The following is a 21,660-nucleotide window of genomic DNA, read 5'->3' as shown; positions in this document are numbered from 1 at the left end:
TTCAAATAATCCTCGATGTGGACTCTGGGAGCAGTGAAGACGATTCTTTTGTTGTGGAATCAGAGTTCATCTTCTCAGATTCCTCCTATGATGATGATATGCCAGTATATGGACTTGCAGCCAGAACATCCTCTCCACATGATACTTGTACATAAGTAGACTAATAAACTATTAATTGTTGAAGAAGAGAATGATGAGAAGCCTTCATCTGTAAAAAGACAATTTTCCAAATTCAAAAAAGGCAACCAGAATGTTGAAGACAGCCAGTGGTGCCACAAAACACAGACACACTGGAGAAAAGTCTTTCTTGAAGACTAGGACTGCCTGGTCCTAAAAAACCTGTTTCTCTTAGGTATGTGGATGGGGGGAGGGGGCAGAACTGTGTGCTGTCGTACAACCTAGATCTAATTTGCAATTTGAAGGTCATTAAATGCATCAAAAAGGAATCAACCCCCCCCCCCATGTCACCAATTTTAAGGTAAAAATAAAATTTAAAAGTAAAAACAAATATTTCATGTGGACTATTCCTGAGCGGGATTCGAACCCATGACCTTCTGAATGTGAGTCCGCAGCCATAACCACTTGACCGTCTAGTGGCGGAATCTGGAATGCATGTCAAACTTAAATTTAAACCTGACATTCTGCATTGCGCAATCAGGAAGTCATTGTTGATGGTTTAAAGGCATTTGTCTGTGTTAAAAATATTTCTTTCACCTGCAGTGAACAGTTTTGAGGTAAAAATAAAATTTAAAAGTAAAAACAAATATTTCATGTGGACTATTCCTGAGCGGGATTCGAACCCATGACCTTCTGAATGTGAGTCCACAGCCATAACCACTTGACTGTCTAGTGGCGGAATCTGGAATGCATGTCAAACGTAAATTTAAACCTGACACTCTGCATTGCGACATAAGGCAATCATTGTTGATGGTTTAAAGGCATTTGTCTGTGTTAAAAATATGTCTTTCACCTGCATTGAAAAGTTTTGAGGTAAAAATAAAGTTTAAAAGTAAAAGCAAATATTTCATGTGGACTATTCCTGAGCGGGATTCGAACCCATGACCTTCTGAACGTGAGTCCGCAGCCATAACCACTTGACCGTCTAATGGCGGAATCTGGAACGTATGGAAAACTTAAATTTAAACCTGACATTCTGCATTGCGAAATCAGGAAGTCTTTGTTGATGGTTTAAAGGCATTTGTCTGTGTTAAAAATATTTCTTTCCCCTACATTGAACAGTTTTGAGGTAAAATTAAAATTGAAAAGTAAAAACAAATATTTTTCTAATGTGGACTATTCCTGAGCGGGATTCGAACCCATGACCTTCTGAATGTGAGTCCGCAGCCATAACCACTTGACCGTCTAGTGGCGGAATCTGGAATGCATGGCAAACTTAAATTTAAACATGACACTCTGCATTGCGAAATCAGGAAGTCATTGTTGATTGTTTAAAGGCATTTGTCTGTGTTAAAAATATGTCTTTCACCTGCATTGAACAGTTTTGAGGTAAAAATAAAATTTAAAAGTAAAAACAATCAACGATCAAAGCTAACAGAATGCTAACTTTGTTATTGTTATTTTTTAAACTTTTTATGGAACTGTTTAACATTTAAAATCTCAGAAGTGACTCAGAAAAGCAACTTTTTTTTCATTGGTTCGAGCATGTGATCTAAAAAACTCTTGTCCTATGTCATAAATATTTAACTCATTTAACTTCACTTCTCTACATGAAACTTAAAGCAGAGGGTAAAAAATGTAAATGTTATCAGTTCATCAGATACAGTTTTTAAGAATTTTATTGACGTCTAAAAATATACAGTACTGTAGATATTAACATTTTTAACTAGTATAATGGTTACAATAATTTTAGACACATTTTCAAAAATGGCACATTTAATGTTCCTTTTTTAGAGGTTAAAAAAATAAAAGAACACACTTCCTAAAGTATAGTTATATAAAAAAATACAGTGAGGTGGACCTGCCCTCTCAGCCTGTGCTGCTGTCATATTTTTTCAGTATCTTCGGTTGTGGTAGACCCTCAGCAGGTGAAGAGTGGAAGACCGGAAATCCCTTCAATAACCATCGTCATACTCGTTCTGGGCTTGTTGTCGGGCCAGCATGGCCTGAATAAGAGCACTGGAGCCAGCCGCAGCTGGGTTCTGTGGTTGAACATGGGCCCACTCCATCCCGGCCTCCTGCTCTGCCTGCTGCCTGGCCTGCATGACCTGCATCATGACGCTGGATGCCGGCAACTCCTCCTCTGCTCTCAGTCTTGCCTGCATGGCCTGAGCGACAGCGCTTGAGCTGGACACAGCTGGGTTCTGAAGTTGAACATCAGTCCACTGCATCCCGGCCTCTTGCTCTGCCTGCTGCCTGGCCTTCATGACCTGCATCATGGCGCTTGACGCCGACGCCTCCTCCTCTGCTCTCAGTCTGGCCTGGATGGCCTGTGAGACGGCGCTGGATGCAGTTGTGGGATTTTCATAAAAATCTCCCTCCCTGGAGTTGTCTTGCAGCATTTCCCCTTCTGCTCTCTGCCGGGCTTCCATAGCCAGTGAGAGCGCGGTGAAGGATGAAGGGGGGTCCTCCACTCTTTGATAGAGGTCCTCAGTTTCTCTTTCGGCCCTCTGACGAGCCAGCATGGCCTGCATCAGCGCACTGGAGGTGGAAATGTCAGCAGGAACAGACACTCCGTCGCTGTATGTGGCCTCCTCCTGCTCAGCCTGCTGACGAGCGAGCAGAGCCTGACGCACGGCGTCGGAATGACCGCCCAAAGAAGGTTGATGCGAGCTCTAGAAGGCCAACAGAAGATTGTAGATAAGTGTAAAAAATATGTGGTTTTAACACAAATTTGGCATGAAAAAGCTTGATAACAAACCCTTCCATCTTTGCTCTGCCTTGTGTCTTTCTTTGGTCGAGAGCTCTGCAGGTTCTGGATCTTGTCTAACAAGAAGGACTTATCTTTTCCTTCCTGAGTAAAGAGTTAGATATTAAAGAAGGGACAAAGGAAGGCTAAAAGAGCAAGAAATGCAAACACTCACATTAATAATCCTCTGCTTTAGGAGACCAATCAGCTCCTTGCGGCCTTGAATGAGTTGGTAAAAGACGTATGTGACGCCACTGAACAGAACAAAGGCAGACGAGGAAAGCTCAAACCGTTGTCGACATTTAATGCTCGTGCAGCACGAAGGCAGAATAACAAGCTTACAGGATGATAAGAGTGATGAGAAAGTAGAAGATTTCACTTCTAATGATGTTTTTGTAGATCCACACGGCCCAGCCAGAACCTGGAAGGATATGCAGACCCTCTATCCAGATCTCAACCACGCTGAAGGCTTGATTTAGGCCCCGGAAAGGGCCGCAGTTCTGGGAGGGGTTCAGGCTGCAGAGCAGGACAGGGATGAAACGACAGCAGGAACGTTTTCAAACTCATGCTTTATGAGGTCAAAGCCTGCTTGGAAGTTTGTGTTCTAGTGCTTTGTACTGTTTAGTCATTTGTTAATCTTTAAAGGGGCCATACCATGATAAAACAACTTTTTGAGCTTTTAAGTGTATTATTGTACTGTTCATTCCTCACTATAAAAACGCCAAAGTGGTATTTTGATCCGTTCACGCATTACTGAGGAATCCTCTAAAAACCTGTGCTCTCTAGCCCCTCCCATACCCACAAAAACGAGCAAGTCCTCAAGTGTTGATGTCAGAGAGTGAGACAGCCCCATTCAGGAATAGTCTGCTCTGCCAGCACCGCCCCAGTCTAAAACCAACACCCAATTTCTCCACAGCTAGCAGTGATCATTTTAAATGCAGGATACCGTATATTTTCCAGTTGTGTCCTGTCTTCAATGAATTCCAGCTCAAACAAGAGTTCATTGCTTTAGAGGCGGGGCTCCTTTAAGCTATTCCCCCACCCCCACCCTGACTGGCACAGTCTTTAGGTGCTCACACACTGGCCGCGTCCGGTGCGTTCAAGAACGTGCTCTACACATCAGAGAAGAAAGCAGTTATGTGGCCCTCACAAGAGAAAGTTTGGGGACCCCTGCTGTAAGTATCTGTCTAGGTGTCATATTGATCTGACCGGGCACAAACCGCAATGATTCATTTCTCTTTCGTGATCATGTTTGGCACTTCCGTGCTTTGAAGTGGACGATAACCACACGCCATTCCCAAATCAGAGCCTGTGATTGATCACAGTGCTGCGTTGCTGCGATTATTTGTGAAAATGTTCAACCATTCAGCGTGCGCTCAATGCGTGCCCGATTTGCATGTAGAGCTTGCGGCTTAAAAATTTGCATAGCCATGTGCGATCATGTGTGCTCCAGATGCAAAAACCAGGAATTCTGGTGTACGGATTTTTGCATTGACTTTTCATTGAAAGTGTCCACTATAGAATGTGAAACCGACGATGTGTGAGTACCTTGACCGTGGCCAAGTGTATTTGTGTTGTAAACCAGTGTAACAATGGCCGCCCCTACTAAAGGCAGAAATATGGTATGTGCATCCATCTTTGAAAAATGTTGATGCTGTTTGATTCCGTGGTTAAAACACAGCCAAAGTCGGTTCTAGGAGGATGTCATGAAACACGCAGCGGCAGGCAGAGCCTCAGGAATTGAGTTCTGGGTAGAAAAAAACTCACAAAAATAACTAGTATTTTATAAATAATTTGTTTTTAATGTTCCAAAGGTGATATACAATCATATATATGGATATAGTTTACTCTGAAAGGCTTAAGAAAATCATGGTAAGACCCCTTTAAAGCTTTTAAAGTTTGTTGGTTTAAAGTGGTTAAAAAGAGATCTGTGTTCAAAGCTCCTTTCATATTCAAAAACCTTCTTAGATCATCATCCACGAAAGTCAGTTTTACATTATTGTCAAAATAAATGTGTTTTTTGTGGCCCTCACCTCCAGGAGGTGTATCCAACTATGGATATGGCTCCCACGAAAAATGGGAAGAAGAGGAGGAAGATGAAGATGGTTTGCATCTGCGCTGCCCTGCCGGTTCGGCGTGGAGGCTGGCAGTTTTGGGTCAGGCTGACCTGGGGGGGGGGTGAAGCACAAAGAAACATTTACACAGAATTCTCTCAGACATAGTCCTGGCATTGCAAAGCAATCAAATCCGACCAAACTCCTGTTGTCTGAGATCAAATGTCGGATCACACCAAGGGCTTCTCGCTCACTAAGAATGGTTGACCTCACAAAGTACACTAAGCAAACTCTGAATGCATTTTCCATAACCCTAAATGGAGCTCAGGCACATGTAATTAAAGGATTTTAATTAATTATTGACAAATGTTCACAAATAGAGTAATATGAGCCATTAAAGAAAACATAACATGAAGCCGCTCTGACAGCAGAGGCTTTGTTGGGTGCCTGTCAGGCCGCCTCAGGATCTCAGTCAGGCGTTCACGCCAACATTACCTTCTTCAGATAAAACAGGATGAAGAACTTGAGAATCTGAATGCTCGGTAGAAGAGGAGAGAAGTAGATTCCAATCCTGTAAGGAAAAAAGACTCACAACACTGGACAAGAACAGTGTGCTTAATATATATATTAATATTAGAGCTGTCAGGCGATTACATTTTTTAATCGCAATTAATCGCATTGTTGACAGTTAACTTGCGATTAATCGCAAATTAATATGTGGCCTTTTTTAGGAAAAACATGTGTGCTTCGTGGAATTTAGCAGTTCTACATTAATTATGAAAACAAGAATGGCAAAACTAATAGTTTTCATCAGAAATACTTTATTTTGTAACATTGTTTTGACATAAACTTTCTTAACAATAAAAGGCTGTAACATAAAATGCCTAACGGTACCACCACACGTGGTACTGGACGCGAACCGGAGCCGGGTTAAGGTGCAGGAGCTCTCCGCGTCCTGGCGCCGGGCCGGTTCTAGCTAGCAGCTCGCTAGTGAGAGCAGCCGGTGAGTTAGAGGGCGATGAGGGACACCCGCCCACGGTGTGGAAAGGCACGTATGAGAAAATCCGCGATTAATGCGTCAAAAAAATTGTCGGCGTCATGGATATGTCAAATTTATGCGTAATTAACGCAACACATCTGACAGCCCTAATTTAGATACATATTAATTTTGTTTTACCAGGCCAGTGTCTGTGCATAGATGAGATCCAGGACATTTCTGGCAACGTCAAACTCTGGCGGTCCAAGACGTCGATGCAGTTTGGTTCCAATCACACTTTAAAACAAATCAACTAAAGTTACATTTGGACATTACAGAATGAAAATGGAACAAACTGGAACATAACTTACTTTCTGAGAAACTCCCCGAAGAAGGATCCCAGCATCTGGAAAAAGAAATCAACAATAACCAGACGGTAGAGGGCCTGGCCCACCATGGACTCCCAGCACTGAGAGGGGGATCGCAGAGACACTTCATTCATCCAGTAGTAACACAAAACCCCCAGAATGGACATCCGGAGGAAGACGTTCCTGCAGATGTAAAAATGTAAAGATATGTTGCATCTGTTAGATAGAAATATACATTTTACATCAACTTGTAGTCACTTGGGAAGGTTTAAGACACAGCCTCCTAAACACAACAGAATTATATGAAAGGTATTTATAACAAATAGTTTTGATTATTTAATTAAAAAATAACTGCTTCCATTACAAAAATATAATCCAAGAAAAAAGTAATTTAGTAGAAAATAATGAAGCTGAGCCACTGTAAAGTAAATCCTGAAATGAACTGTAATTCATATTGTTGGAGTTTTTCCACCTCAACTTGAAAAATGTTTTCTGTATAAGTGAAAAACACTGGGACATCCAAAAAGCAATGTCTTCGTGCTAAAAAGTCTTCATTAACAGCAATAGGGTTTCAGAAGACTCCAGCAAGAGAACCTGTTCAGGAGTATGGGGTTTAAAAAATAAAGCAAGCTGAGACATCACTAAGCAAAATATACATTGGCATACAATGTTCATTAAACTTGTTCATTAGACACAGACAATGGACATAGACAACGGTCCAAAGACAAATCAGTGGACGCAAAAACATATTTTTGGCACAAATGGAACCCCATAGTTTTGAGCAAGAAATACTGAAATAAAACGGCATTTTTGTGGCCAAATTTGGCAAACCTGTCTCTTCTGGGTAAAAAGCTCTGTTTTGGTCACGTGGTGCGTGTGACGTCACCAGAGTCAACATAGCAAGATGGCTTCTGCTTTGCGTGTCGGAGCTAGCGATAGCGGCGATATTTCAAGGTCCACAATTCTGTCTTCAGACTCAGATTGTGGAAACATTTGTTCTGAAAGTGACGCTGATTCAGAGGCGCCGGGTGTTTGTGGTTTGAGGACTGTAAAGCCCTATCAATTTGAGCCGGCAGCGCGTAAAGTAAGAGCTCACAATCTGGCAATGACACTGACAGTGACGCTGAGAATGCCGATGAAACTGAAAGCTGTCCGTTTATCAGAGCCATGCTCGAAGCTGGAAGACGTGGAGCATCTCGTGAAGCTTTATTTACAGATCGGAACCTTTTGGCGACTCTAAATCAAATCATCAATGACGCTGACTATCCGGGTCGGTAATGCAGAGTTTCATATGCAAAATAAAGAGCTTAGAGACATGTTTGCAGGACCGTCCGCCACTTTATTATTATTTATTCACTTATTTAATCACTTTATTCACATACCCAGAAGCTCTTTCACCACCTTACTGCATGTTTCTGATATGCGCAGAAACCAAAGGAGAATGTAAACAGCTCTGTACGCCCTGTTCTCCACATGAATCGTCCCGTTTCAACACACAACAACAACAGGGGATGACAACTGTCTGTCACGTTAGCTAAGCACACTGAAAATTCAGAAAACGATTCCTCTTCAGATGAAAGCATCACACAGAAATGAATGAGATCTGATCTTTCACGGAGGAAGAAATGACTGGTGGACCGCTGCGACTGTCGATGGTTTCATCAACGGATCTGCAGAGATCCTGCAAGCCACCATCAATGATTAATAAACTGCAAATCAAACAAAGAAACTTCCAAACATGTGCACTGTTTTAAACATTCAGTTTACCTGTTGAAATCAGAAGCTTTTCACAGTTTAGTCGGTCTGGTTTTGCTCACAGTGTTCATTCACAATAGGCTCATTTCGATTGGAAATCTCGTAAATTTATGACGTTTAAAAATCATAATTTTATTTTATTTTTTTTTTTGGTGGCCCTAATACTCCATCGTACCATAACACCGATGTTTATAGAATTCAACTTTGCCGCAGCGCACACACATACATGTATCTGCAGACACCCTGGGTCCGCCTGCATTCTGCTGATGGCGCTGTCTTACCTATATGACGTCAATGCGTCACGTGACCCAAATCGAGCCGTTTCTGAAGCAGGGCGAAATGCGAGTGTGATTTGTCGTTGATTTTGTCAAATTTTACAAAAACCTGCGTTTGTCAACGGTAATTATTTGTTATTTTTGATACATTAGAACATATGGAATATATCTAGATACTTATTTTAGCTTTGTCCCAGCCCATTACTAGTCCTGTAAAAGCACTAAAAGATGACAAGAAGTGCAGGGCTCAGTTGATTCAGTTAAGATAAGTGTTGATGATTCAACTATCAGAAAGAGAGTATTGGAAGAATTTGGATCCATGGGAGAGTCAAAAGAGAAAGACACTCCTGGGAAAACATCTAAATTGTCCCCAAACAAATATTGTGTGGGCTGGTAAGAGGAACAAAATGAATCAGAATGAATCAGAACTTTCACAAAAAACCCTCACCTGACTACTAGGGTGTAAATCTGACTGCGGTTGTTAGAGTAGTGTTCCAGCTTATTGAAGAGGGAGAAAAAGAGTGGGATCACCAGGTTCATCAGAGACACCATGAAGGGGACGAGCAGAGTCTCCGCCTCCTGCTGCAGGCTGGCAGCGCCAGGACCCCACTGAGAAAACAACTGAGAGCACAGATATAACCACTTATGAAACCAGGAAAACCCTGTGCGAATTCTGAATGAGCCCACACAGTCTTTTCAGGAAGTTCCTGATGTATGCTGGTAAAGACTGACTACATCGCCTGTTTTAAAATATTTGAAAATTCTGATAAAATTAGGTTATGGTCATCTGTAACTAAACAGAAATGGATACAATTGCTCTGCTGTTTACTGTAATCTACACTTGTAATAAACAACATTATAAATAACCAGTGGCTCCAATGGGCCCTTGGACTAAACATTAAAGTATCAGTTCTATCCGCTGTATTAGTCAACAGCATTGAGTAGCTTTTTTCTTTGCCACACCATGCTGCTGTGGTGACAGTGGCCAGGTTTTATGGAGACTCTGTGAGCTTCAATAGTTAACTAACGGTTACCTTATTGGCAGATTCAGACAATGTTTTCGGTATTTAAAATGTTTTCTTGGCCTCTTTAGAACTAAAAATCCTTCAATAGCAAAACATTTTCTGAAACAAAAAGTATTTTTTTTCCTCCTGCTTAATATTCTCAATTATGCTTTTGTTGTGGAACAAAAAATTAGGCTTGTTTTCCAGGAACAAAGTGTTTTTTAACTTTCTTGGGATTCCTTTTTTTTCAGAGTTCTGTTTGAGTCGAACAAACACATTCCTGTCACATCTGTCTGGAGATCTCCTGCATTTGAATCCGGTCATACGATCTTCTCCTGACAGTAACATGTAAGTATGTCAACAGTATTGACTTTCTGTCCTCTAAGAACTGTTACCGCAATTAAACAATGCATCTGCACTCAGTTCCTTTTGTTTCTTTCAGTGCCAGGTTTGGATTTCGAGATGACCCTTTTTTATTGCTTCGGTTATTGTGGATGTGCTCATACAAAGTTTGATTTTTGTCACTGTATTAGGGACAACATTTCAAAGATTTAGTGCAGGGGTCACTAACTGGTCGAACGCTGTCTGGATCCTAACCCAGATGTTGGGTCATGCAGACCCAGCATCTGGGTAAGGATCCTAACCCAGTTTCTGGGTCCGCATGACCCAACATCTGGGTCCGAACTTGAGACAAAACTAACACGATGTGTGCCTCCATTTCAAATGGTGCTTCTCTTGTTGCCATTGAAATATATTCTGACTATCAAGTTGTCATATATGGACACATACTTGTTTGGGTAGAAGAGAGCCCGTGAGGAAGTTGAAGAAGAGCTTTCAACTTCAGAGAAACATAAAGCTGCTGTTTACAGACACAACCAGGAGTCTTCCTCCAAATATGGATTTATGGAGACAGTTGTTTCCTCATACCAAACTGCTCAGCATAATATGTGGTGACAGATTCTTGAATGTTTCACATAATCTCACAACAATAAAGTTGCAGATGTGCCACCAATCCACTTAAAAACATATTACACCGAATATTTAGACTTTTTTTTTCCGAACCCTAACTTCAAGTAACTTTTCCTAACTGGACCTCTTTAAATTTTAGTTGAAGACCCCTGATTTAGTGTGAGATTTAGTTTCTCCTTGACTTAAGTACCTTTCCTTCGTACTGGCAGAGAAAGAAAATGCTGGCGGCACAACCAACAACCAAGGCGGTGGAGACAAGCCAGGAACAAAAATGAATCCCGAAGTGCTTCAGCTTTTCAGGAACTGTCAGCAGCTCCTGCTGGGCTTTCTCTGACAGAGACTCCTGGAAAATGAAAGCAAAATCAAACATGGCAAAGAAGTTCATTCACGCCTGAATACAGCCGGCAATCTGAAACGTATGTGCTACCTTGAGTTGGACTCGGAGGTTGTTCTTCCGCTGAGTCACCGTTTTCTCACTGGTTACACTAAAATCCCAGCTGCACAGGAGCTGCCATGCACTGGTGGAAGCTGGGTCCACCAGAACAAAGTTCTTCTTGAATGAACTGGCCATGCTGCAGGAGGATACATACATGCCAAACAGGAGGCCAGTAGGAGAGAGTGGAACCATACAGTCAACAGTGACCTCAAACTGACCTGAAAATCAGCGCAATGCCACACAGCACCATATAGACAGCAATGGTGAAGAAATACGCCAACTGTAGGTTGTACTCCACTCCATGCTTAAGGGTTTCGTTGCTGTAGGCACCATAGTACATGACAGTGTGGGTGAAGTAACCCTAAAGAAGCATATTCACAGTCAGCAGCTGATTTATTCCTTGCGATTTTTCCTTATCCCCCCTAAATAAGCCAAAATTCAAAGTGAACACTTGTAGATGCAGTTTGGCCCCACTCACAGCTCCAGTCAGTAACTCCAGTCCTCTGAAGCTCACGCTGGAAGTGATGTTGGGGTCATAGACGAGCAGAGGGACGGTGATGAAGCTGAAGTTGACCACGAAGGAGAAAATGTTGAACAGGAGGAGCCACTTGAGAAACATGAAGTAGGTGAGAACGCTGGAGCCAAACTTTCCTCCAATCTCCTTCATGATGCCGTGCCACAGTTCCAGTGCCTGCCTGGCCGATCTCATGGTGTAACCGCACCTTCGGAAAAACTGACACAACCACTTCTGAACAAGAGCAATGGCCTCCGTACCATTGATAATCTCATAAATTAAAAAAAAAAAAATGACATGTTTACAACTTTAACACTCACCAGGGATGTATTTTCTGATAATTCTGCAAACCATGTGAATTCGTGGGATTTCTTGACCGATCTGAATGCCAGTACTTTATTCCTGTTCATATGTAATACAACAACATTACAAACAAATTCATTCAAACATCTTAGGTGACAATACAACACTTGATTCTGAATGTGTGACAAATGGGGAGACGGCTGGTTCCACGTGCAATAGGTTTATTAGCTCAGACAGGATAACAAAACACAGCTAAAAGTCCAAAAAGCTAAATCAGGGTCAGGAAGGCAGAGGTCAGGCACTGGCATAACAATACCAGAGCTGGATAGAGTAGTCAGAGATATCAGGTCGTGGGTCAGGGCAGGTGGCAGACAGAGACAAAGTCGGGTAAGAATCAGTATCAGAAGACAAGTCAAGATATAATGCTCAGTATACATGCAGAGTGGCACTGCTTACGTGTCATGTGGGTGATTGTCAATGAACGACAGGTGAGCAGCATCCGGGAACTGTGCTCTGGGGCGGCTGTGAGATGTAGTGTTAATACTCTGGAGACGGCTCACACTGGTGGCCAGAGGGGGAGACAGATCTCTGACTCCTTACAGCATGCAGATAGTTGATTTTTTAACCTCTCTTGCTTAGGTCAAAAGCACAATATTTTTCTGCCAAACTGTGTTCCTGACCTCCCTGTTTCATTGAGGGTGGTACCATTCTAAGCTTTGTAGATGACAGTATTTTGTGTGTCTGATCTCCAGCTATCACTGGCTAAAGATGTAAGCCTGTTTGCTGACCAAGCCTTGGTGCTCAATAAAGATGTGTAAAATTGTAGAAATCTGCCTGGAAATGTTCTTAATTAGATCAGTGAAGGAAGTTATGTGGTACTCTGAGTAGTCAACGACTTTTGGTAATGGTCAAGCCCCCAACTTCAACCTGTCAGGAGCCAGAGCGGGAGCTGTCTCCAGAGTACTGAACATACTACATATCCCAGCTGCCCCAGCGCACACTCCCCGATGCCACTCAGATGATTCTCATCTGACAGTCACCCACCTGTTCCTTAAGTGCTCTGTGTAAAGTATTGCTTTGTGCCACCCTGCCTGCATCACAGAGCATTTCTATCTGGACCTGATCTTCTGTTTCTGACCCTGTTTATTGTCTGATTTCTGCCTGCCTGCCCTGACCCTCACCTGGACTCTGACATCTCTTGGGTCTTCTTGGACAGGTAGATTGGACAGAACTTCAAACTCTTCTTTGTTTCATCAAATTGCCAATTTCTGAACATTGTTGAGGTTGATTGGTAAAATCAGGTCAATGTTGGCCTCATTTTGTTGTGCAGAATCCAGTGTGTTACTTTACAGATGATCTATCCAGTGCGTCTGTGGTAAGGACATACAGTCCTCAGGTGTGCATTTCCAATGGTCTGCAAGCTGATTTTTCTTAATAACTTGAAACTCAAGAGTACATTTTCTTTATTCCTACAGCACTTTTCCAAAGCTAAAACTCCAAAGTCCTTCATAGTAGAATAATAGCAGTTTTGACAATTTTTTTAAGATAATTTCACAGTTCTACCAACTTCAAGGGAGCTGAGGTCCTTCATGAGTTCGAGAATCCATGCATGTTAGAGGTGAAGAGTTGTATCTTTCCCATATCAAGAAAAATCTTACAGAGCTGATTACGCTCATCCAGCCTTCAAGCTGCCGTTATCTCCAAACATCACGTTGCCATGCCAACTCTACAGCAGCCAAGACCATGACCCAGCTCTTCAGAGAAGTTTGACAAACAGAAGGAACCATGAGGGGAGTTTGCTGTGTGGCTGTATTGTAGTGCTCATTACTGACTAATTAGTGTGACAGATTTACAGTCGTGGAAAAAATCATTTGGAGCTTTGGTTATTAGGGTGTAATGATTAACTCGAAGGCTTTGAACTGTGCTGAAAGCAAGTTGTTTGTGTTTCCTCTGACTCAACCCACCTTATTCTCTTCTTCGCTTCAAAGCTCATTGTGAGTTCCCGGATGGCCCGAGTTTGTTCTAGAGTGGACATGCTAACAAGTTCCTTCATCAGGTTTTGCTCATCTGTCATGGAGGAAATGACAAGTCAAATAGTGTCTCTTATCTTTCCCAGATCTCAGATCAGGAACGCCTTTGGACAGCCACATGTGGAGAGAGAACAGTCTCGACACATATGTGGGTGTGTGTGCAATTGATTTGTAACTCATACAATGTTGTGTGTAACTGTGTGTACTTGCAATAGATTGCAAACAATATCTAATAAAAACCTGACATTGTTTGTGCTTTCTTAAACAGAATTGCCCCAATAATTAAGATTTTCTTTTTTTGAAAGTCTTTGAGTTTTTGAAACACTCATCATTTTTTTTTAAGTTTTCCAAACTCTCCACTACCTCTCGGCAGCGCCACCTCTGACAGCGCCTCCAGCACGGAGCCAAGCAGTAGTTCCCAATCACAAGCACAAGGTTCTTCTGGACACCCAGAGACCAATGTCCTTGTACCAATCACTATGGAGAAACCTGATTCACTCACTCTACTCTTTAGTCAAATTTGAATTATCTTAATTATTGGGTCATTTATGTTTGAGAGTGTGGTAAAAAGATCAATTTTAAAAAGTTAAAGTCCCATCAGTTGTCACGCACCTACCCAGGTGTGTGAAATCGGTTCTCTGTGTTTGAGCCATCCCCTTGAGGAGCCGTGAGCTACAGAAATACAGCTGCACTATGGAACTATCTGGGGGTTTAACCCCCCACCCCCACCCCCCATCCAAATGCTGAGTGCCAAGCAGGGAGGCATGGGATCCCATTTTTACAGTCATTGGTATAACTCGGTCTGGATTTGAACTTGCCGACCTTTCACTAAAAGACCACTCAGGTACTAGATAATAATCACAATCTAAGTTCAAAATGCAGGATTTGAAAACTCTGATGACCCAGCATTCTTGCACCATTTAAACGCATCATCAATGGACAAATCTGGAGACATGACAAGTCTCTCAACCCCTTGTGCATTTGTAACTCTGATTTGTGTGTAAATGTGGTTTTGTCTGATTCTTCATGTATCAGTGAAAAAATTATTCAAGCTTGTCAACATGTTCATTGTTGCAGAAAATTAAAAAATTGGTTAGTCTTGGCGTGTGGCGAAATTTAGAAATGCAGAGCTGATGACATTTCACTATGCGGGCTCCCTGTGTGTGTGTACGCGCCTGTGTGTGTAGCGGAATAGCTGTGTGCTCTTCAGGTGCGCTCTCCTCCAAAGAAATTCCCACATCTCCTTTGGAATCAAAAGTTTTACACAAGTCAGACCCTCCAGGATTTTGCGATCCTGCAATTGCAACTATTAATGCAAATTCAAGCAAAGCCGAGATTTGTTACTCACAACCTATTGTAACTGTGACCAGTCTACTGTGTTTTCACTCCATACCACACTTAGCTGCATGAATTCAGGGGAATCGTTTAACACCAGAAAGGAACACTTACCATTTTCCATTTCCTCCCTGATGGCGTTCTCAGTCAAATCCACATCAGCAGGACTGGCATGAGGAAACATGCTCATTCTTCTCATTGCTATTCCTCTCAGTCGCATAGTCATGTTGTCTGCAGAACAGACAAAATATATAAATGTTTGTTTTAAAGTCCCCGTGACATTCTTTTTAAATGTTCCCAGTAGCGTTTTAATTACAATTATGAAGTTTTTAACCAAAATCTCACAACCTAAATGTCAGCTCGGACGAGGAAGTGAAGAACTTAATGGACTGAAACTTCTCCAAAAGTCTGATTCTTTCTCCTTTCAGTTCACCAAAGACTTTTTTTTAGCTAATTCTCTGATGTTCATTGACGATGCTGGGATCTCATTTTAGGTCATATATTTTTGTTTATAGTAACAGGAAAATCACCACAGAACCAGAACAGATAAAACGACTACAGCTTTCACTGTTTGATCCACGCCTTTGCTTTATCTTTACAGCTAGTTAAAGTCATAAAGAATCTATCAAACTGTGACATTTTGTCACTTTGCATGACATGCATTTGTAAACTAAAAATATGAATCATTTCTCGATAACTTCATGAAATTCCTATTTCAGTGGCCTTAAGCGGAGCTTTGTTCAGTCAAACTAAATCCTTCTCAAAAACAAGCAATAGGTAATCTAATCTAATTTTAGTTTTATTAGAAATAAAAATAAATTAAAATGCAGTTATTTTTCATAAATAATTGTATGAATATTGCTGTATGACTGAACTGGTGATGAATTTAAAGCCCACAAGCGTGTATATTTTACAGGGAGCACAGTCAGAGTTATGGTTGAAAATTTCCTTCTATTTTCTTTGCCAGCTTCCTTGTTGATCACGGTTTCTGTCCGGATCGTCTGTCAATGATTATCCAGCATGACTTTAAGGTCAGGTTCTCAGTCTAAGAATGCGTTTGGGTTGGATATTAAAAATTAAAAAAGATCTCAAGGTTAGAAAAAACTAAGAGGCGGTTGGGAGGAAGAAAACATGTTTGTTAGATCATTTAGTTCATACCTGACACCAAAGAAGGAAGGCGAGCTTGAGGACGCTGGTTATACCGATTATCTGCTTGAAATCTGTTGTGATCTGAAAAATAAGAAGAAGAGTCAATTTGGCATCGCAAATCCACTTAACAGAACTGAGATTGTCAAAGAAAACAACAACATGAATATTCCCTGTTTTTTTTATGTTTTCCAAAGGATTTTTAGATTTAAAGAGACTTCTTTCACATGACGATGAGAAAACATTATATTCACAGTATTTCCTCAAGGATTTTTTTTTTGACGGTGGCAAAGAAATAAGTTTTGACTCTAGATTTACTCTTACAAACAATTTATTCAAAAGGGAGTTGAAAATGTCATTTTTGGGTATAAATATAAAATGAATAAATACATTTAACAACAGAGTCAAATGAAATTAAAAAAAAAAAAAAATTTATGCGGAATCATAAAATCCGATTTCAAGGATGAACATGATTCCTGACTAAACCATCGTCCTTTATCAGCCAGTAAACTGTTGATGATGCTTAGTGAGATGCAGTCAGATATTAACAACTTAATGCTGTCAGTTTGTTCAAGTTACTGATGTTGTTGGAAGCCTATCTATTATTCTATATTCTTAACCTGCTTTGTCTCTTTTAGGGTCACGGGGTTGCTGGAACCTGTCCTAGCTACTGTTGGGTGACGGTGAGATACATCCTGAACAGGTTACCCGTCTGTTGCAGGGCACAGAATCCCACATGCACACCTCGGGACAGGTAGAGTCACCAGTTAACCTATGTAGCATGGTTTTAGACTGTGGGAGGAAGTTAGAGTTCCAAAAGAAAACCCACGCTTACACAGGGAGAACATGCAACCTCCACACAGAAAGATCCCAGCCGCGATTCAAACCACCACCTCATGCCGCCACCATGCAGCCCATCTATTTCATGTGTAAAATCTTTTCTGAGTTATCTGAAGCTGATGATTCTGCCTTTTATCTGGGACAAGATGCTCTACATTCAAGAGGACACCTGTTTCCTGAAGAGATGTCACCTTCAAATATTGATGTAGCTATAGTTTATGGAATGACTCTCCTGAACCTGTACATTCCTTTTTCTATAAATGTAGATTTTTTTTAGCTCTGGAACCAGTTGGAACAAATAATAAGAAATAAACATAAAATTAATCGTGTTTTAAATGACAAACCAATAGAAATTACTTTAGTTTGATGATAAAAAACATTAAAATACAAATGTTACATTACATTTTCAAACTACATTTTTAATAGACTACATAGATGTAAAGTAAAAAGAATGCCCTACATTTATAGGATAATTAATATTATTATTAATTTTTTCCTAAATTCTATCAGTTTTAAAAGTTTCTTTTTTGGGATGCGCTCCTTCCTGCTTTGTATTTGTGTTCATCTTCAATAAAAGTTATTTAAAAAAGGCACCTCTCTTAATATAATAAATAAATAGTGCAACATGTATTTGCAGTTTTCGCAGGAACCTGACTCTGACCATAAAGATTCAAACATGCAAAGCAGTAGTATTTATGACAGTTAGAAAAAGGACATTTCAAGGGGCGGCAGCTCACCTCTCCTAAATGGATGTGGAGGAAATATTCTTTTCTTCACTCACTTCAAAGCTAATTTTAAAAGCACAAATGTATAAATTGACCCAGTTTTTTCAGGAACAGTTGGTGTTTTTTCCCAGCCTTCCTTCATTAAATCTGTTGCCTTGTTTCTATGGGAACCCAGGAGGACCAAACCAAATTCTGATTTGAAAAATAGTGTGATCACTACTTTAGTGAACAAGCATTTGTCATTCTTAGCAATAACCTGTTTCTCTCTGAGTTTTATTGGACAAACAAAGGCAGAGAATAAATAACTAGTAGAAAAATTCCTAATATTTATCTGAGCAAATTATAGTTTTATCTATAACAGAGAGAATTTTGATGTAAAAAAAAAAACAAACAAACAAACAAAAAACCCATTTTTTTCTGTTTGTTTTAGTTTTTTTGTTCTTGATGCCTAATCAGGATGTCTTTATTATTTAGCTTTAAAGTAAAAAACGAAAATAGTCGTAATTATATTTTGGCAGTAAATTTTCCCAAAGCAGAAGGCCTGAAATTCAACAGATTTCAAAATAAATGTCTTTTCACATCAAAGGAATGGTTTCAGGGGAAGGACTTACAGGGCTGATGTGGGAACGGAGGGGCCCCTGCTCCTGTGGTGATGTGGTCCCTCCCCCTCCGGCTCTCATCCTGCAAGCCCCCATCGGTTGCCCCCCAGGCAGCCTCATCTCTCCCCCCAAGCCGCCCTCCCCACCGGACAGGCTCCTCTCTGGCGTATGGGTTTGTGTGGGGAGGTTTGGTTCCAGACCTGCAGACAAGAACCAATAATTGGGATATTAAATATTGATTTAGGGCTGTCACACACGATTATTTTAATAGTTGACTAATCACAAATTATTTTTTCAATTAGTCGGCTAATCAGGTCATGCCCAAACTGGATGTAAAACACATATATTAACCATCATGAGCTTTTAACTAACTAAAAATAAAGACAATTAAGATGATACTTTATTAAACTTTTAATGTATCATAGCTTCTGTCCTTCATTAGTTTCTGGTAATAAAACATTAAATTAAATGAGATCGGCATCTGAAATATTTAACAAAAGATAAAGTTTGGCTCTAACTGATTTCAAATGGACTAAAAAATCACTAAAATGCAGGTCTCTCTCTTTGACGTCTTTATCTGATTGATTTGCATCTGTATAATTGAGGAGTTCTGTTTAGTCAGCTTCTGTTCTTTGTAAACTAATCACCAAATAAGAGGTAAGTCTTAGTGAAGAAAACACAAACCTTCTGTCCATTTCCAGCGTCTCGCTGTCATGATAGGCGGCATTGAAGAACCCTCTGCTGCTGTAGCTCGTCATCAGAGTTTGATCTTTTCTCTCCAAGTATGAAATAGTATTTCTTTTAAAGAACTGCTTACTTCCTCTTGAAAAACTATATTTTAGACAAACAAAAGCACATTAAGCCAAAAGTTGTCATCAGAATTCATTAACTTTCTGGCTTCAGTATAACCTGAACTAGTTTACATGTGATGGTCAAGAGGTTTAAGGCTGAGAGACAGCTATTGTTGGAAGGAAGCAGGTGTAATTGAATCTCTTTGGCTCATCTTCATCACTAATTCATTTGGCTGGGTTGGTTTCCATCTCATCTGACTGAGCTGAGCTGAGAGCTTCTCAAACAGAGTCAGTTTAGCAGCAAACAGAAGAACAGAAATGACTCTGTAAAGGTTCATTTGAAGGTTTGCTCACCCCAACCTGATCCAAACAAGAGGTCGTTCTGGCGAGGAGGACCGAGCCGTGTGAGGCGGAGCAGCTCCTGGGAATCTGTCTTCTGTGTCAGTCCACTAAAGAAAGGACAGTTCGTATTCCAGGAAGCAGGAGTCAAGTGCAGAAGGGGGAAAGTCCACCTGTTCTGAACAAGCGGTACTTCCTGCAGTGAAATCCTGTTATCTCTCTGCCCGCTGACATGTAATGAACTAATTAAAGGGCTTGCTGGGAGAATCTGCTGAAACCACTTTGACCTGACCTCTGCATTCCTTCAGATGCACTTTAAAGAAATAACAAACAAACAAGTAACTTTTCCGTCCAAGAGTCAAGGTCCAGTCTGACAGGCTGACTGTAAATTTTCAGACTTCACTTGTGATTTTTAGTTCTCTTGAAACAGAGAAGACAACAATCAATATAGTTCACTTTTCAAATTAAACTTTTTCCATTTAAATCATTCACTTTTCACAAAACCTCAGAAAGAAATAAATAAACTGCACATCACTTTTTGAATGTAAATGTACTTTAGAGGATAACAAATCTGGATGTTTTTTTAAGGATTTGAGACAAGTTCGCTAATAATGTTGTTAAAAAGTGAAGAAGGGATTCCTTTAAATGACCTAGAACATGTTTACAAACCACAGAGCAGCATATATAATGGAATTATGAGTGATTTCAACAACAGAACAAAACCAAAAAATGCTCACTATGGAATGGTGAATTTTAAAATGGAAATTATTCAGTCTTTAGTTTATCTTTTGCTATTTTAGCATCGATTACAGCCTGCAGGCACAGTTTGTTGGTATATATTTATCTGAAATTAACATTTAAGTATTTTTTGTTATTTATTATATACTGTATTTCGATCTGTTTGCCTTCAAAAGAGCATCAGTTAGAGTCAGACACATGATCTGTTAATGGAAGTGAACAGGGTTGTGGAAATATTGAAATATCTTTGAAGAGGCAGGTGGAATTGCAGATAATCAGGATCATAAATGCCTCATTTGCCTTCCCATTCTTTGAGACATTGAGGTTTTGTTTACTGAAGCTCTAACATTACATGCCCACCAAGCTGAAACGTTATTAAATGTAAATCTCCTGTGTGTTTACCTATTGTAGCCCTCTGTTTGCTTTACAAGTCATTTCTATTCAATTACAGTATATCTGTGTTTGCTCATCAAAGATTGGCATTGAACAAAACAAACAAACAAAAAAAAAAAAAAAAAAAAATGGAGAAAATCCTGAGAAATAATTAAATATTTGGCTCCCTAAAAACAAAAGAATAGTTGACAGCAGTAAAAAACTAAAGTTGGTTTTAAAAAAGGTCAGTTAAAGTCAGATGAAACATTTATTTTATTAAAAAAAGGAGTGATTACTTAACCATCTGTTTTCCTTCAGTGGAACTTAATGATTAGCTTTCCTCTTCTAGAATTTTATCTTTCTCTGCGTTGTTGGGCACAAAAAGAGATAATAGAAGTGCAGATATTTACAAAGAAAGAACTGTGGAGATGTGATTAAAGTTCTCTCTTTTTTCCTCATTTAGTTTTTAGTTGATAAGATAGATATAAACCAGTAAGCAAACAAACACTCTGTAAATGCCACATTTGTCCCTCTAGATCAGGAGTGTCAACTCATCGCACAGGGGGCTAAAATTCAAAACACACCTTAGGTCATGGCCCAAGCAGGATAAACATTTATTGAACACACTAAAACTGAATTTTCAAAACCTAAAAACCTTAACTTTTTAAGATAACTATAAATGAAGGCAGGCAGGAATATTATTCCAGAATAAATCTGTAAGGGTTCTGCGGTTTTGTTTGGTTTGTTATTGATCATGTTCTGAGTTCCCCTGTCAGGCAAACCAGTTTCAGGTTAATCATGATTCACAGCTTTTTTCATATAAGTTAATTTCCCTCAGTCTGTTTAAGTGTCTGGTCTTCAGTTCATACTTGTCAGGTAGCCTGCTTTGTTCTGCCGCTGTTTTGGTTCTTCAGTTTTTTTTGGCCATGTTTCAGTTAATTATTTTAAGTTCCTGTCACCAAGCCTGGTCTCCTGCATTTTTGTCCCTTAATCTTAAACCTTAAATAACTAAATTTTTTTTACTCTCCATGAAAATCTGTCCATATGAACTGCATGAGTCAATATAAACAAAAGATGCCACAATTTACATTTTTTTTGTCTTTACATAATAAATATGATCCCTAAATGTAGAAAACAAAAACTAGTGTGCACAAAAATTATTTATTTAAAACTGGGTCACTTTGAGTTCTTAAAATATTTTTTTAAAACCGTATCCCTCCCTTGT

General features: G+C 40.1%; 1 protein-coding gene across 2 annotated transcripts; it reads right to left on the bottom strand.

Moving 5' to 3' along the window:
- Window positions 1-1,778: 1,778 nt before the first annotated feature.
- On the bottom strand, window positions 1,779-19,542 carry tmc5 (transmembrane channel like 5). 2 transcript variants are annotated; one of them, XM_024259190.2, is made up of 20 exons: window positions 19,341-19,542; window positions 18,880-19,026; window positions 18,208-18,395; window positions 16,044-16,115; window positions 15,000-15,116; window positions 13,485-13,587; window positions 11,538-11,619; window positions 11,182-11,436; window positions 10,922-11,064; window positions 10,695-10,839; window positions 10,458-10,610; window positions 8,743-8,915; window positions 6,268-6,447; window positions 6,098-6,193; window positions 5,416-5,491; window positions 4,900-5,033; window positions 3,209-3,382; window positions 3,042-3,120; window positions 2,879-2,971; window positions 1,779-2,792 (listed from the first exon to the last, which is right to left on the bottom strand). In XM_024259190.2, exons 2-20 carry the CDS (start codon window positions 18,951-18,953, stop codon window positions 2,073-2,075), a joined length of 3,057 nt encoding a protein of 1,018 aa, XP_024114958.1. In that variant the 5' UTR covers window positions 18,954-19,026; window positions 19,341-19,542; the 3' UTR covers window positions 1,779-2,072. The 2 variants fall into 2 exon arrangements, with proteins under 2 accessions (XP_024114958.1, XP_024114959.1); XM_024259191.2 differs by lacking the exons at window positions 18,208-18,395; window positions 18,880-19,026; window positions 19,341-19,542 and adding an exon at window positions 17,609-17,761.
- Between the last annotated feature and the right edge of the window lie 2,118 nt (window positions 19,543-21,660).

This window comes from Oryzias melastigma, linkage group LG1, assembly GCF_002922805.2.
Source record: "Oryzias melastigma strain HK-1 linkage group LG1, ASM292280v2, whole genome shotgun sequence".
NCBI classification, from domain to species: domain Eukaryota; kingdom Metazoa; phylum Chordata; class Actinopteri; order Beloniformes; family Adrianichthyidae; genus Oryzias; species Oryzias melastigma.
The sequence above is the reverse complement of the archived record's forward strand: the minus strand, read 5'-3'. Positions and strand labels throughout refer to the sequence as shown.

What these genes read in the sequence shown, in the direction of transcription:
- tmc5 (XM_024259190.2), bottom strand. Translation starts at nt 18,953, where the DNA reads ATGACGAGCTACAGCAGCAGAGGGTTCTTCAATGCCGCCTATCATGAC. An exon ending in GAAGCGAAGAAGAGAATAAG is followed by an intron (nt 11,620 to 13,484) that starts GTGGGTTGAGTC and finishes ACATATGAACAG; the next exon opens with GAATAAAGTACTGGCATTCA. An exon ending in ATTTACACCCTAGTAGTCAG is followed by an intron (nt 6,448 to 8,742) that starts GTGAGGGTTTTT and finishes TTACATCTGCAG; the next exon opens with GAACGTCTTCCTCCGGATGT.